This window comes from Poecile atricapillus, chromosome 7 (assembly GCF_030490865.1).
Source record: "Poecile atricapillus isolate bPoeAtr1 chromosome 7, bPoeAtr1.hap1, whole genome shotgun sequence".
In the NCBI taxonomy this organism is placed as follows: Eukaryota; Metazoa; Chordata; class Aves; order Passeriformes; family Paridae; genus Poecile; species Poecile atricapillus.
This window is the reverse complement of record NC_081255.1, coordinates 29478188-29493906: the sequence shown is the minus strand read 5'-3', so window position 1 is coordinate 29493906 and position 15719 is coordinate 29478188. Positions and strand designations below refer to the sequence as shown.

Genomic DNA, 15719 nt, shown 5'->3' with positions numbered 1-15719 from the left:
ACACTTGTACAAGACCAGATAAACTTAGCTGTAGGTGTGCGAATGCGTTCCCAGTACATTTTTGTGCCCAGCTACTGGCATTTCCTGCTCATCTGACTTTCTCCATTGCCTCCAGGTTTTCATCACTGCTCATCTTTGCTATGGTAGCACTTTTTCAGACTCAGTTCTCTGTGGAGTTGTGGTGGATCTGGGGCTACTCAGGTGTGGTAACACCACCCATAAAAGGTATGTGCAACTCCTCTAAGTAGTAGCAGAGCTTGGAAGTAAGTGTTTAACCCTGAGTGGGCTGTGTGTGCTGTCACACCCTCCTTGGGAGGGTGTGCAGGATCTGCCATCCTCTTCTCATGAATGTAATTTCTCTAAAGTCCCAGCTGAAAATAGTTAATCACTGTTCAATTGCAGTGTCATTGCCCAACTCCTTTAAGTCTCTGTGTTCAGCCTGGAAGAGAGGACAGGGAATCCTTTCTGTCATGCTTCCTGTGGGCCCTATCTATCCCAGAGAAGATACAATTCCAGCAGTTTCTCTCTCTTCTCCTTTGCTCCTGGGCCTCCCTGGGTCCCCTCAGCCACTGTCATGTGAATTGCAGGCTCCTGTCTGCTCCCGAAGTTCCCCCAGTTTGAGAAACCCCCTGAGGACCAGGCTGATTGTGCCAGCACCAGAGCCACTCAGCTCAGCAAGTGATAAAACAGTGGCACATGTTATCCATGTGAGCCCACACTGCAGGGAAGGGAGGAGGACACAGCACCCACTGAGAGCCCAGCCAGTCTCCTCCAGGAGCAGCTCTGGCCACAGCAGGCTGTAAAGGGTTGATTATCCCTGCAGGCCTGAGCACACTCACCAGTCACCTCCTGCCAGCTGCAGGGAAGGGCAGCAGTGTCACAACCTCCCCACTCAAGTGTAATCTGAAAGTTCCCCACCAATTACGAAGATGTCTTGACCTCTTTCAAGCTGCCTGTTCCTCACTCAGCTGGATAAAGGAGGGCAGCCATGTGGATTCCTGCTGTTCATCCCTAGCCAAGGTGGACTATTTCAGACTAAAGCTTTCCCTGTCTGCTTTGAGCCCTTTAGGCTTTGTTCTGGTTCTCCATGGGGAAGCTGCCAAGATGAATACGGCTCCAGGAATGGGTACTGAGGGAAGGGCCCCTACCTGCACTGGCTCTGCAACGTGCTGCTGATGCTGCTAGAGGAAAAACTGGCTTTTGAGCAGCAGAGTATGACTTTTTGGAGGATACAAGGAGCTCCTGGCACCTAAAAGGGCTCAGACCCGGCTGCTCTCATCCATGAAGTGCATCTGCTTGCTTGCAGATGAAACAGAGCAAAACTAATGGGAAGGGTTGTCCAAGCATCCCTTGAAAAGGGCAAAGGCCTGAGGATGCAGGCAGAGGTAATGTGGTCACTGCTGAGCTCCTGCCAGGCTCACCTGCCTGTGGGCAGTGTGTGTTTCATGCTGGGTGCTCAGCACATTCCAGCCAGGCTGCTCCCAGCGTGAGCTGCCTATCCTGGACTGTCCTGTGAAAAACGTCCCTGTGTGAGGAGCTGCTTCCCAGCGGGCACAGACAGTCTGGGAGGTGAGAAGAGCTACATGGGTAAGTCCAGCTCCCCCCACACATCCAGCTCTCACCTGGCTGCCCATGTCCCCAGGACTGCCTGCAGCCACATCCTGACAGCTCTGGTCCCCAGGGACCGTGGGGCTGCTGGCAGGCCTTGCCATGGCAACCATCACCGTGGCACCCAGCATCTCCATTCCCCAGGGAATGTCCCCTCCCCTGTGCAGGCAGGAAAACAGCAGGGTCCTGGCAGGGAAAAAACAAAGCATTGTCTGCTCAGGAGGAGCTATCTAAAAGCACCCAAGGGTTACCCAAGAGGGAGCAGCTGCACCTTGGGTAGCTGCCAGGCTGCAGGGGGTGTGCAGTAATTTTATATTCCCCAGCAACTGCCCAAGGAGCAAATCAAAGGCAGAACCTTTGATGGAGTAACCATCACTCCACTGGGCATAAAAACATTGTCCAGCAATTACAGTAATATTAGTGGATCAAATCAGCGAGCCAAGGGTGTGAGCCAGCACTGTGGGGTCACAGACCCTACAAGCTGTAGGAGCACATCCAGGGGTGGATGGGATGTGCTAACCCCAAGCCCAAACTGCAGATCCTCTGCAGGACGGAGAGAGGTTTGACCACTGAATGACTTGGCCTCTCACCTGCCCTGATCTCCCTAGCCCTGGGCTGGTGCTGCCTGGGGATGCTGCTGGAAAGGGAGGAACCATTTTCCACCAGCCCAGTGGCTACTCTCACTCTGACCCCTTGATCTCTCTGGTGCTATGCCAGGGACTGATTGAAGACAGCTGCTATTGCCTGCTTGATCTTTCATTTATCTTCTCCCCATCCTCTGCGGTTTCTCTCCCGGAAATCCCTCAGGGCAAAGAGGGAGGCCCCAGACAGGAGCTGAGCCCCTCAGTCTCACCATGTGCAGGGCACGCCGCTCTCAGGCCACGCATTTGGCCCTGCTGCCATAAATCAGCCCCAGCAAAGCAGCAGGGGAGCAGTTTGGTGAAAGGCTGCAGGGACAGCAGTACCTTTATTAGGTTCCCCCAGCACAGCTGGAAAAAATAAGGAGCCCAGACAGGCTTTCAGGCACATAACCCCTGAGCTGAGCCCCACATTCAGTCCTGTCTGCTGATTTAATAAGAGATCAGCTTTCCCCACAGACCACATCTTCTGTGTAGCCTTAAACCCTCCTGGTTAAAACGCTGCCCCGGCGAATCAATCCAAGCTGGTTTTGTCCCTTTGATCAGCACAGCAGGTAATAAGTCACCAATGGAAATGCGTTTCACTTCTCTGGCTCCAACAATAGAAATGGAGACAACCCTCCTGTCCTGAACTGTCTGGTGAAAATCTCACAATTCCTGGGCAAGCAGAAGATGGATAAAGGCATTTCCAGTGTGGCTCTGGAGATCCCCAGGGACGCACAGCAGCACCTGGGTGTCCAAGGTGTGAGCAAATTCCCTTCCCACAGGGATCCGTCCTGATCCTCCAGCCTCTGAGACAGCCACAGCACCTCTCCCAAACAGCATTGGCAGTGCCTGTCTAACTGTGGTGCCAAACACGTAGGGAGGAGTAATTGCCTGACAAAACCAGTGAAGGCTGGTCTGGGAGGGATGCTGCCACCTGCCAGCCAGGAGACCTGGGCCAGATCCCAGCTCTGGCACTGAGCTGCTGAGGGACTCCCACAGATCCCTCTGGGCACAAAGGATGTTGAGTCACCTCACACAACTGGCTCAACTGTTTAATGACTTTAATGCTTCTAGATAACCTGGAGCATCAAAGATGTGCTCTTTAATTCCTTGGTTTTGCTCATTTCCAGCCTGCTGTAAAGGAGTGCACATGAGGACTTCATAGAAGAATTGTAAAGATTTTTTTCAAATCCCATTTTAAAAACAAGGATTCATTCTTATTTCCCCTTATTTAAACAGGATTATTTAACTCTTCATAGAAGTGCTGTCTCCTCCTCCAGTGCAGTACTTTACTACGTGCTCTGAGCTGAGGGAGGAGGCTGAAAAGTGCAGTGTGGAGGTTGTCACTGGGTGGAGGCAATGTCTGTCTGCTAGACTGGATTGGAGAAAGCTGGAATGAGCTAAGAGGGTGGCTTTTGATCTCTCAGCCCTCCTTCAGGCACCCTCCAAGTGGTTCTGCCCCTGAACACGGGACATGCTGCCCCAAGACTGAGCCTGGAAGGGGAAGCAGATACACTCTTTGCTTTCAAAGACCCATTTTGTCCCATCCTGGCTCTATTTACTATTATTTACTGTTACATGAGGGTGGACATTGTGCAAGAACTATTTGTGGTGGATGAAACTCCTGGGCCAAGCTGTGGAGTTTGACCTGGATGATGCCATTCCCAAGCTGCAGCTCCTCGGGGACAAACAGAAAACATTTGTCATCGAGTGCTTTGAGCAGGTCATTGACCTGGGCTCCACTGAGACCTTGTGGGGCCTCCTGCAGACGCCACTTTGGGCAGGTGAGGATGAAGAAACACCGAGGCAGAGATGGAGCCGTGGATTAACGAAAATAATTCCCAGTCAGCGCCCGTGGAGCTGAGAGCTGCCTGCCATAACCACCCTCTGGACATGACCCAGCTGTCCAAAGCCATGACCAGCGGGGCAGGATGGAGCTGGCAAAGGCTCTGTTTGAGGTGATGAAGGTCAGTTCTTCCAAGAGCAGGACGGACAAGTGGTCGCTGTCCCTCTGAGCCGGTGGGACGGCAGCAACTTCCGCAGTAGCAGCCTCTCCCAGCAACCAGGGCCTCCTCAGTTTCCCAAGCGCTTGTTAATTAGGCAGGGACGCCCGAATCCCGGTGGTGCCTGCGGGATCCCTGTCCCCGTCCTGGGGCCGCCCGCTGCGGCCGCTCCTCCCGACCGGCAGGGGGCGCCCGCCGCGCCCGCCGGAACCATAGAGAGCGGCGCGCGCCGCCCGCGTGCGCGTGTGTCCGCCCACGTGACAGGGAGGGGCTCCTCCATTGGCCGCGCCGGCGGGGCCGGGCGCGCGCCCTCGCGGGTGTAAGTGCGCGTAAGTGCGCGCGAGTGTGCGTGTGCACGTGTGCCAGTGTGCACGTGTGTGCGCGTGTGTGTGCGCTCAGGTGTGTGTGTGCGTGTGCGCTCAGGTGTGTGTGTGTGAACGCTCAGGTGTGTGTGCGCTCAGGTGTGTGTGTGTGTGTGTGCGCTCAGGTGTGTGTGTGTGCTCAGGTGTGTGCGCGTGTGTGCGCTCAGGTGTGTGTGTGTGCTCAGGTGTGTGTGTGTGCGCTCAGGTGTGTGTGTGTGCGCTCAGGTGTGTGTGTGTGCTCAGGTGTGTGTGTGTGCTCAGGTGTGTGTGTGTGTGTGCGCTCAGGTGTGTGTGTGTGTGTGTGCGCTCAGGTGTGTGTGCGCTCAGGTGTGTGTGCGCTCAGGTGTGTGTGTGTGCGCTCAGGTGTGTGTGTGTGCGCTCAGGTGTGTGTGTGCGCTCAGGTGTGTGTGTGTGTGCTCAGGTGTGTGTGTGCTCAGGTGTGTGTGTGCGCTCAGGTGTGTGTGCGCTCTCAGGTGTGTGTGTGCGCTCAGGTGTGTGTGTGTGTGTGCTCAGGTGTGTGTGCAGGTGTGCCCGTGTGTGCAGGTGTGCCCGTGTGTACAGGTGTGCCCGTGTGTGCAGGTGTGCCCGGGTGTGCAGGTGTGCCCGTGCAGCGTTCACATGTCCGTGCAGGTCTGTCTGTGTATCCCAGAGAGTGTCCAGGTGTGTGTGCCGCAGGTGTGCGGGTACGTGTGAGCTCAGTGCGCTCGTGTAGGTGTCAGGGTGGCACCGGCTCGGTGCCGTGCGGTCAGCGCTGACCCTGCTCTGTCCCGCTGTCCCTCCGCAGGGCCGTGTCCCGTGTCCGTCCCCGCCATGGAGGCTTTGCTGAGGAGGTGCCGTCTCCCGGCGCTGGGCGCCCGGCAGCGCGGGCTCAGGGCCCGGCACGGCGGCACCCCGGGCAGGGCCAGGCGCCTGCTGCTCTCGCAGCTCTTCCAGCCGCTGGCCCTGCCCGTGGGCGGCCAGGCAGGGCCCGAGGGCCGGCCCGGGGAGCCCACCTGCCGCAGCCAGCGGCTGATGCTGCAAGGGGGGCTCATCCATCCCAGCAGCCCCGGCTGCTACTGCTACCTGCCGCCCGCCGTCCGCGCCATGGAGAAGCTGATCAAGGTGATGGACGAGGAGATGCAGGCCGTGGGCGGGCAGAAGCTGAACCTGCCCAGCCTGTGCTCGGCGGAGCTGTGGCGCGCCAGCGGCCGCTGGGACCAGATGGGGCCGGAGCTCTTCCGGCTGGTGGATCGGCACAACCACGGCTACTGCCTGGGCCCCACGCACGAGGAGGTGGTGACGGCGCTGGTGGCCTCGCAGAGCGGCCTGTCCTACAGACAGCTCCCGCTGCTCCTCTACCAGGTGACCAGGAAGTTCCGGGACGAGCCCAAGCCCCGCTTCGGTTTGCTGCGCAGCCGGGAGTTCTACATGAAGGACATGTACTCGTTCGACGCCTCCGAGGAGGCGGCTCGGCGCACCTACGAGCGGGTGTGTGACGCCTACGGCAGCCTCTTCACCCGCCTGGGGCTGCCCTTTGTCAAGGTGCAGGCGGCCACGGGCAGCATCGGCGGCACCACGTCCCACGAGTTCCAGCTCCCGGCGGACGTCGGCGAGGACAGGCTGGTGCTGTGCCCTCAGGGACATTTTGCTGCCAACGTGGAGACGCTAAACGGGGAGCAAACCTCGTGCCCCACGTGCGGGGAGAAACTCACCGAGACCAAAGGGATCGAGGTGGGGCACACATTTTACCTGGGCACCAAGTACTCCTCTGTCGCCAACGCCGTCTTCTCCTCCGCCGACAACAAACCCCAGCTGGCAGAAATGGGCTGCTACGGCCTGGGCGTCTCTCGCATCCTGGCGGCCTCCATCGAGGTGCTCTCCACCGAGGACAGCATCCGCTGGCCGAGCCTCATCGCTCCCTATCAGCTCTGCTTCATCCCCCCCAAGAGGGGCAGCAAGGAGGAGGAGGAGCAGGGAGCGGTGCTGCTGGAGCGGGTCTACGATGAGCTGGCCGAAGCGGTGCCCCACCTCGCTGGCGACTCGGTGCTGGACGACCGGACCCAGCTGACCATCGGTAAAAGGCTGAAGGATGCCAAAAAGCTGGGATATCCCTACGTGGTTGTGGCTGGGAAGAGGGTCTGCGAGGAGCCCCCGGTCTTTGAGGTTTGGAATCAGAACGCTGGCGAGATTTTGTTCCTCACCAAAGAAGGGGTCATAGAGCTGCTGAGTAAAGTGCAAGTCCCTTAAATGCCTCCTCTCTGAATCTGTCATCTCTGCTGCTGTGAGTTTGTCTGAGCTGCCCTGGTGATGGCTCTGGGTGAGCAGAGACAAATCCAGCTCACGTCAGAGCCAGCCTCGGTGTCCCGCAGGTGCTCCAGGTGCTGAGGTTGAGCTGGGATCAGCCCACGTTCCCCCACAGGGCTGGGGACATTCCTCCCTCTGGGTACAGGTCGCTGGAAATTGCTTTTCCCAGCACCTCATGTGGCTGTGGGAGCACTGGCAGGGACAGACTGGCCATGGCTTCTGTCAGGAATACAGGACAGCCAAGGCTGCACGGGGACAGGAGGGCTCCCCTCGCTGCCACGTTCTCAGCATGAAGGATTCTGAGAGAGAGAGACAAAGGGAGATGACTTTCATCTGTTTGCATCTCTTTGGGAGCACCCAGGTCCCATGAACGTGTGCCATGGCAAGCCCTGGGGCTCTGGTGAGGAACAGCTTCTGACTGGACAGGGAGCTCCTTGGAGGGGGTCACCTCACACTGTGCCACAGCTCCTCGCTCTGGGATCAAGAGATCATGGGCAACAGCGGTGCCACTGTAATAAAATCACAGAATCGTTCAGATTGGAAAAGGCGTTTAAGATCATTGAGTCCAAGCATTAACCTGAGCTGCCAAGGCCACCACTAACCCGTGTGCCATATCCACTGCCATTCAATCTCTCCAGGGGTGGTGACTTCATCACTTCCCTGAGCGTGCTGTTCCAGTGCCTGACAACCCTTCTGATGAAGAAGTTTTTCCTAATATCCGCGTTGGGGGGAGCGGGGGGCGGTGGGTTGAAAGGAATGGGGCCGAGGCTGATGCTGGGGTTGAGGCCGGGGCCGCTCGGAGGGAGCGGGGCCGGGATTGAAGTGGGGAGGGTGGGATGCCGGTGCCGGTGGGATGCTGGGACTGGTCTGATACCGGTGCCGGTGGGATGCCGGTGCCGGTGGGATGCTGGGACTGGTCTGATACCGGTGCCGGTGGGATGCCGGTGCCGGTGGGATGCTGGGACTGGTCTGATACCGGTGCCGGTGGGATGCCGGTGCCGGTGGGATGCTGGAACTGGTCTGATACCGGTGCCGGTGGGATGCCGATGCCGACGCCGATGCCGGTCGGATGCCGGTGCCGATTCCGGTGCGATGCCGGGGCCCATGGGAAGGAGCGGGGCCGGGCCTGAGGCGGCGGGGGCGGTCTCGGGCGGGGCCGCAGCAGCAGCAGCGGGAGCATGGCGGAGGCCGAGCAGGACGGCGTGTCCGGAGCCCCGGAGCCGCCGCGGTACCGGGGAGCGCTGCACCCCGACACCTGGGAGCAGGTGAGGCGGCGGGGCCGGGCGCGGGGCCGGGCGGGCCGAGCCGAGGGCGCTGTGCGTGTCCGTGTGTCCGTCCGCAGGAGCTGGAGGCCATCCCCATGTTCATGAAGCGCTGCCCGGCCGAGATCGATGCGGCTCGGCAGCCCGAGCTCGCCTGCCTGCAGTCGCTGCTGTTCGACGAGGAGCGGAGCCCCGCAGGTGCGCACCGGGCGGGGCCGCCCTGCCGGGAACCGGGCTGGCCCCGGGCCCCCTGACCCCGCTGCGTCCCCGCAGAGCTGGCCCTGATGTACAAGAACGAAGGGAACGAGTACTTCAAGGAGAAGGACTACGGCAGAGCGGTGGCCGCCTACTCGGAGGGGCTGCGGAGGCGCTGCGGGGACGCGGAGCTGGACGCGGTGCTGCTCACCAACCGAGGGGCTGCACATTTCCACCTGGGTAAGGAGCCTCCTCCGCGCTCCAGAGCTGCTTTTCCTCCCCGTTTGGGGTTTCCTTTCTGTTTGTTTTGGTTCTGTGATACGGCAGGGTGAGTAGTTTATCCGTGAGAAAGAGAGTCCTTGAGCCCTGAAGACCCGGGCTGACCTCAGCACACGGCTGCGTGCGGGGTTTGTTCGCTGCTCCTTCCAGCTGCTGCCTGCTGCTCGAGCCTTGGCTCCAGGACAGAGCAAAAGCGGTGGTTTTTGGAAACATAGGCGAGTTTGGGTTGGAAGGGGCCTTTAAAGGCCATCTGGTCTAACCCCTCTGCAAGGAGCAGTGACATCTTCAACTAAACAAGTTTGTTCAGAGCCCTGTCCAACCTGGCCTTGAATGTTTCCAGGCATGGGGCTCCTGCCCCCTCTCTGGACAGCTTCTGCCAGTACCTCACCACTCTCATTGTAAAAAATTTCTTCCTTATATCCAGTGTAAGTCTACCCTCATTTAATTTAAAACCATTACTGGATGATCTTGGAGGTGTTTACCAGCTTTAATAATTCTGTGACTCTTACAGCTGCCACCATCCAACCAGCAGTGTCCATGCAGCAGGAAAGATGTTCTGTTCCTTTTAATGCTGCTGTGTGTTGCAGCAGGGAGGGGGTCTGCTCTCACCATGTTATTTACCTCTCATCTACATGATTGATCCTTGTTCTTTCACTTCTTGTTCTTAGTTTGCGCTTTCATTACCCTCCTCTCAGCTCTCTGTGACTGTAGAAAGAGTGAATTCCAGGGTCTCTGCCTAAACTTCTTTTGTCATCTCCGTATCTGGCTGGATTTTAAATACAAGTGGAAGGTTCTGAGCACTTTTACTTGCTTTACAGGTAATTACCGTTCTGCTCTAAATGACGCCATCCAAGCCAAAAAGCTGAAGCCCACCCATCTCAAAGCCATCATAAGAGGTGAGAGTTAAGGCTGGTGTTGCTGCAGCATCCTTTGCGAGCTCTTGGCTGATGTTAACTTCACTGATTGTTCTGTAATTGTTACCAGCCCTGAAACAGGCTGTCATTACTTGTTGCCTTGTTTCCTTGCACGTTTCTGGATGTGTAATAATTGTGTTTATAAAGCTTCAGTTACTGTGAGTGGGCATCATACTCTGTTTCTGGATTAATTTCAGAAAGGGAGAGCAGTTACTGGAAGAGATCTCTTCCCTTGATATTGCTGTTTCTTCCCAAAACAGAGCTCTGCCTTTTGCTTTGCATTTTCAATTAAAATATCCTTTTGTTTTTCATCTCCTGTATCTATCAGAGACACTGAACCTGTTTCTGTAGAGCACAGCATAACTTTTCCTGTTTTGCGTAATGCTTTTTTTTAGGGTCTGTTCTTTTTTCCCGCTCCACAGAAATCCCCCTTTTATTTTTCCTAACAAGACAAATGCTGAAATGTTAGTTACAATGATAAAATTTTGTTTGCAACAGACACTTTTAGCATAATTCTGCTGATTTCTGTGACTAAATGATAAATGAGCTGACAAAATATTTTAAATTTTCTTCTCAATGGACCTGCTGGAAGTTTCTGGTTGAACATGACGAAACAAGACAAAAAATTTAGTGCAGAAACAACCAGATCTGATGCTGTCTTTATAATCCCCACTTTTGCAGTAGTTGTACAGTGACTCCAACACTGGAAACTTACAATATTAATCCTTTCAGGAGCTCTCTGTCACCTGGAGCTAAAGAATTTCTTGGAAGCAATAGAATGGTGTGAGGAAGGCTTGCAAATAGACCCAAAAGAGAAAAAGTTTGTAGAAATGAGAGCTAAAGCTGACAAATTGAAGGTAAATATGAGGGCAGCCTCATCTGCAGTGCTTGTCTCTTTGGGATCCTTGGAGGGAGGGCTCTCCATCGAGGTTTCTGTGTGGTGTGGTGTCCCCAGGCAGGACTGAGTGGTGGTTCCATGTGTTGTGTGTTGAGATGTGCGGGGGAAGGGGCTGGAGGGACCTTCCTGGGCACCCAGACTGATTTCTCCACCCGTCTGACCATGGTGCATCCTTTTCTTACCTCTAGCGAATTCAGGAGCGGGATGCCAGGAAAGCAAAGGTGATGGAGAGGAAAGAGCAGTGTCAGAAGGAAATTTTGCTAGCAGCAATAAAGGTGAGTCACTGAGAGGGGCTAGTTTTGTGTGGTTTGCAGTTTTTTTAAGAGCTTTCCCATTTTTATCCAGAAGTTGGTTCTCATCTGTTGGCTTTTGAGGGCTAGAGCAAAAAAAATTGAGTTAGAGCCATGATTATCCAAGTCTGCATGGCTCTAGCCCCACCTCCCAGCTTTCTGCATTTCAGGTAACAGCTAATGCAAAATACAGACCCAGTGTTAGGAGGTGGGCTGAGCTCTGTGAGTGCTCTGGCTGCTGGGCTGTAGCATCACATCAGCCCAGTGAACCTGGCTTTCTTTGCTGCCCACAGGCATCAATTCTGTGGAGGAATGGAAGATAACTGTTCAATAGGGTAGAGGAGGGAGTCAGTCCTGGATCCTCTCCTTCCTCAGTGAATGCTGAAATGACATTAAAATGTTTTGGGCTCTTACATACAGTCAGATCTCTTCTGCTGTTGTTTTTCCAAGGAAAAGAGTGAGCTTTCTCCAGTTCTCTGGAAGAGTAGATGTTCTCAGGGGCTGGTGTGTGTAGTTGCACCCTGCTAGGTCCCAAAGATTTTAGATGCATCCCTTTCCTCATGTTTTCTCTCCATGTGTGGGCTCCTCTGGATTCCCACTTCTCTTCATCCTTTTCATGAAGAGTTTGGATATCTGGCTGAGGTTCTGGATTCTACTGGGAAGTCCAGTCACCTGAGTCTGATAGTGTGGGAAAGCTTTGGATGGCATGTTTAGGAGCTGACTCATTAACAAGAACAACATAATTTGACCTTTTACTGATTGCTAATTTTTTGTTCTTATTCCCCTCACCAAAACTGTTTGATTTTTAGATGGTTTTTGGTCTTTTTCCTCCCTCCCCTCCAGGAAAGAAATATCAAGCTGGCTCTTGAGCCTTCAGATGAAGAAGAGGAAGTGTCAGACGGCCTGGCTGAGATATCCTTAGATGGGTTCCACTCTGACAGTGCCACAGGGGCAAAGGTGCACTTGGATGCTGATGGCAGCCTGAACTGGCCTGTCCTCTTCCTGTACCCTGAGCACGAGCAGACAGATTTCACTGTGGCTTTCCATGAGAACTCCAGGTGAATGCACTGCCAGCAGCACTCCTGCATGGAGGAGGTGTTTGAGCAAATGAGAACAGGCAGCAAGTGAAACACTGCCATGCTGGTGGAGCAGTTCCAGATTTCTAATCACACAGCTGACCCTGCTTTTGAGCAGGAGGCTGCACTGGATGACCTCCTGAGGTCCTCTCCAGCCTGAATTATTCTGTGATTTACATAAATTTATAGTGCAGACAAAGCCATTTAGCCAGGGTGACAGAAGGGGCTTGCAGAGCAAGCTCAGGGCAGTAATTAATTAGTGGCCAGGGATACCTGTGACCCATCCACACGTGTGGGCTCATTAAGGTGCTGTCTCAAAGCCCTCCAAACACAGCGTCTCAGAAATAAAGGTTAAACTTAAAAATTATGAAAAGCTTCCAAAGGGGGCCTCAAATAACCAGCAGTGACCCCAAAGTTCTCATCAGGGCTTTCAGCAGGTCTGACTGAAGTGCTGCAGACCTTTCAGTGACTGGCAAGCTCGGAATTCCACGCTCCTTTATGTCAACTTCAACTTATAATCTTGTAGTGTTAAACAGACTTGGAATTTGTGACTTTTTCTTTGTTGGAAGACATATTCCTCAGATCTGTTAATAATTTTAGGACTTAAAATTACAGTGCAAGCAGATTAGTAAAGGTGTGGTACTTTCATGGTAGTGTTCACTGTCCCTTTTTGTGACTAAAGGAAGTGGAAATGGATTTCTGGAATACACTGGACTCCAACACTCCTGAAGTAGCAAAGTAAAAAGCCTTTGACACACAGCCATATTCTCATCACTCTGATCTGGTGAAGCATGGGACTGTGTTGAAGGAAAATCCATTTTAGACAAAACACAGGGTGTTTTATCTTGACATCTTTTTCAGTGTGAAAACGTAAAGTTAAAAATAATTTGTTGTTGCAGTGCTCAGATTTGAAGCCAATAACCTGAGTTACAGCAGGGCCTTGGATTCATTGGGAAAGTGATGAGTTTGAAGGGAAGGAGCTATTGGTGATCTAAACTTGCTTTCAAGTGTGTTGTTTAATTTGCTAATGTATTTTTTCCATCATTCAAATGCAAAGATACAAGTTATTGAAGCTGAGCACTTTGTCTAAGCTGACCAAGTGTATTTTGGCTTTTAGGTTTATTGATCATTTAATGGTGATGTTTGCTGAGTTACCTCCTTGGGATTTAGAGAAAAAATACCTTCCCAACAATCTTGAGGTGAGTTTGACTTTCCTTCAATTTCAGGGTTGTTGTGAGGTTTTTATTTCTGGAGTGAGAGGGTGCACAGCTCTGAGGGTATGGAAGTGTTGGCATCTGTTTACCATGCACAGATGTGGAACAAGGACTTATAAACTCAGACATTGCCCATGTGTGCTGACAGAATTCACTTATGGAAATGGAAGTTGTCTTCTACTTAGACTGTATTTGACAGAAAGTATTTATAGATATTGCTTAGATTCCATCTTTGTAACAGTAATTGAGATTTAAACCATCAAGCTGATAGGTGGCCTGGTTTTTTAATTGCATCGTGGAGTTGCTCAATACAAATAAGGAAATATTATTTTAAAAATAATTTCTTTTTAAAGTGGAGTTACTTAAGCACATAATCAGACCAAGATAATATATCTCTATTAACACTTTAGCAAAGGTGGGCTGTGAGTTGGTTGTGTCTGCAGCGGGTTTTGAGAGTGTTTCTGAAGTTGTACATAGAAGGATATGAATGTTTATTTTTCATTTTCCACTTCAGTGTCATCTGTGCCAGGCAGCAGCACAACCCTGTGTACAGTGAGCAGACAGGTCCAGAAGGACAGTGGCTGTGTACTTTTCCAGGTTAAATCCTGTGTGTATTTACAGTGTAAGGCACCATTGCTGGGTTTTAATCTCTTAAATCAACTCTGTTTTGTTCAAATACCTCAAAACCTGCTCAGTTTATCTCCTAACATTGCTGCATTTCACCTGTTAAAAAGCAGCCCTTAGATTTGGATTGATTGCCTGTAAAGCATGGGAACAGCCAGTGTATTTTACCTTCCTGCTGCCACTTCCAGGAGAACCTAAACTGGTTTATACAGGGAAAACTTGGAATTCACACCAACCAATTTCTGCCTTGCTGAATTTTGCATCCGACAGTCAGGTCAAGCTGCAGAGGTTTGACAAAGCCCCAGCTGATAATGGTGTGCTGTTACTGGGCTTTCAGCAGCTTAGTCCTTTCCTTCATGTACCCCAGGCACTTAATAACACCACCCCCCCCAACTTTTTTTCCAGCTCTATTTTGAAGATGAAGAAAGAGAAGAAATGTATGAGGTGAACCCAGAACACACATTGCTACAAGTGCTGCAGCATGAAAGGTGAGGCTGTACCTGTCCATGTGCAGGGGAAAAAAGGCACAAAGTATGAGCTTTAAGTCCAGATTGTTCTTAAATAGTCCTAACTCTTCTCTGACTTAGTAGTCCTGCCTCTTGAAGGTGTAAAGCTGCGTGGATTTTGTGTCTGGCTTTAGTGACTTAAATTTTCCCCCAAAAAAATGAACAACTTTCCAGGACTGGATGGAGATGGGAAAGGGAGCTGGGCACAGCTGAGCAGCACAGAAGGGCTATTCCAGATCCCATCTACACAGTACTACTTTAAAAAAGAAAAACAAAAAGAAAAACAGGCAGCAGCCGCTCAAGAGCATGTTGAAGGTTAACAATGCTCTCGCTGTTCACGCTGCTGCCTGAGCAGCCCCTGGCACAGCACGCAGCTCTGTGCTGCTCTCAAACTGCCTTTAAAGAGTTCTGCTGTTACTGAGAGAGAAGAATTTGCTGTTTGTGAAGCCAGAAAATTCCTGTGCAGCCTGTGCTGTTGAGTTGCACCATCTCGTAGCTGTCTGGAGCTGCTGCACAGCGCGGGAGGCTCGGTCTGTCGCAGTGGGAGCGGGATCTCTGACACTCCATAAAACTCAGCAGTGTCCATAAGCCCTCAGATTTCAGGCTGTAAGGGCAGTTGCACAAGAACCCTCCTTCCAGAGGGAGAATAACAGCTGCCTTAATTAAAAGAAGCTGTTGGGAGATGAGTTGATTCATAAAACACTCCTCAGATGTGCTTAGCCCTGGCTCCAAGTGGCTCTGCTAATCAGCACAAAAGTTCGTCACCAGCCTTTGGGAGGTCAGTCTTTGTGGAGCTGGGCAGGAGTCACTTGCTTTGCAGGACACTGAGCCAGCTACAAGGAAGCCAAGGACTCCTTTTAATCTTTGCAGGTATTTTGTAAAGGCCGGGACCCCGACAGTTTTGGTATTTGCCAAGCGTTCTCCTTTCTCTAAGAAATACTTCTCTGGCAAGAAAGTGCATCGACTGTAACGAGCAAGAATGAAACAAGGAATCCTGTGCAGGAGGCTGCTGTTGGTTAGCCCAGCTCCAGGCTGCAGATTCTGCTTGAACAAAAATACCTTGCACTCTTCAGGGGAGGAAAATAATCTTGGCACACAGGGAAACTTCCAGGGGAGCAGCACAGGAGAAGGAAGGGCTAACATGAGGGGATAATTTGTTTAAAAGGGAACCCAGCTGGCTTGCAGAAGGTCTCCTCTATGATAGGCTGCATGTGGTTTTGAAATAAACCTGAAGCAGTGCCAAACACTGGCTGGGGTTGCAGTAACAGCAGCTGGGAATGTACCTCCTTACCTGAGAAGAATCACAGATTTCCTCAGAGGTGGGCTGTCGCTGCTGGGGTTTAACAGTGGTGGCCTGGGGCGATCCCTGCCTGTTGCAGTGGGGTGGATGCAGTCAGGTTCCTGCTGGCTGTGCTGCTGGCCTGGGTACAGCAGTGCTCTTTGTTTGGAGCAGTGTTTGACTGACCCTTTTGATACCTTCCTGAATGTCCTACAGAACCTGGAATAAACGTGGCTATTTTAAGCAGACTGACTTCTGCCTAATGAATGAGACAACATTTTTTCTCACCTTGTGAAATACCCA

The 15719-nt window shown here is 52.6% G+C and overlaps 2 protein-coding genes across 7 annotated transcripts; both read left to right on the top strand.

Moving 5' to 3' along the window:
• The first annotated feature begins 3833 nt into the window (after window positions 1-3833).
• On the top strand, window positions 3834-7535 carry PARS2 (prolyl-tRNA synthetase 2, mitochondrial). Of its 6 annotated transcripts, none has more exons than XM_058843169.1 (2): window positions 3834-4198; window positions 5381-7532. In XM_058843169.1, the coding sequence occupies exon 2, from the start codon at window positions 5407-5409 to the stop codon at window positions 6820-6822; it is 1416 nt and encodes a 471-aa protein (XP_058699152.1). In that variant the 5' UTR covers window positions 3834-4198; window positions 5381-5406; the 3' UTR covers window positions 6823-7532. The 6 variants fall into 6 exon arrangements, with proteins under 6 accessions (XP_058699152.1, XP_058699153.1, XP_058699151.1 ...); XM_058843170.1 differs by lacking the exon at window positions 3834-4198 and adding an exon at window positions 4502-4553 and having other exon boundaries at window positions 5381-7535; XM_058843168.1 differs by lacking the exon at window positions 3834-4198 and adding an exon at window positions 4503-4563 and having other exon boundaries at window positions 5381-7535.
• A 473-nt stretch (window positions 7536-8008) lies between these two features.
• Window positions 8009-15664, top strand: TTC4 (tetratricopeptide repeat domain 4). Its single transcript, XM_058842360.1, has 10 exons — window positions 8009-8144; window positions 8222-8339; window positions 8415-8576; window positions 9434-9511; window positions 10262-10386; window positions 10616-10702; window positions 11561-11775; window positions 12911-12992; window positions 14037-14119; window positions 15008-15664. Exons 1-10 carry the CDS (start codon window positions 8058-8060, stop codon window positions 15105-15107), a joined length of 1137 nt encoding a protein of 378 aa, XP_058698343.1. The 5' UTR covers window positions 8009-8057; the 3' UTR covers window positions 15108-15664.
• The last annotated feature ends 55 nt before the right edge of the window (window positions 15665-15719 follow it).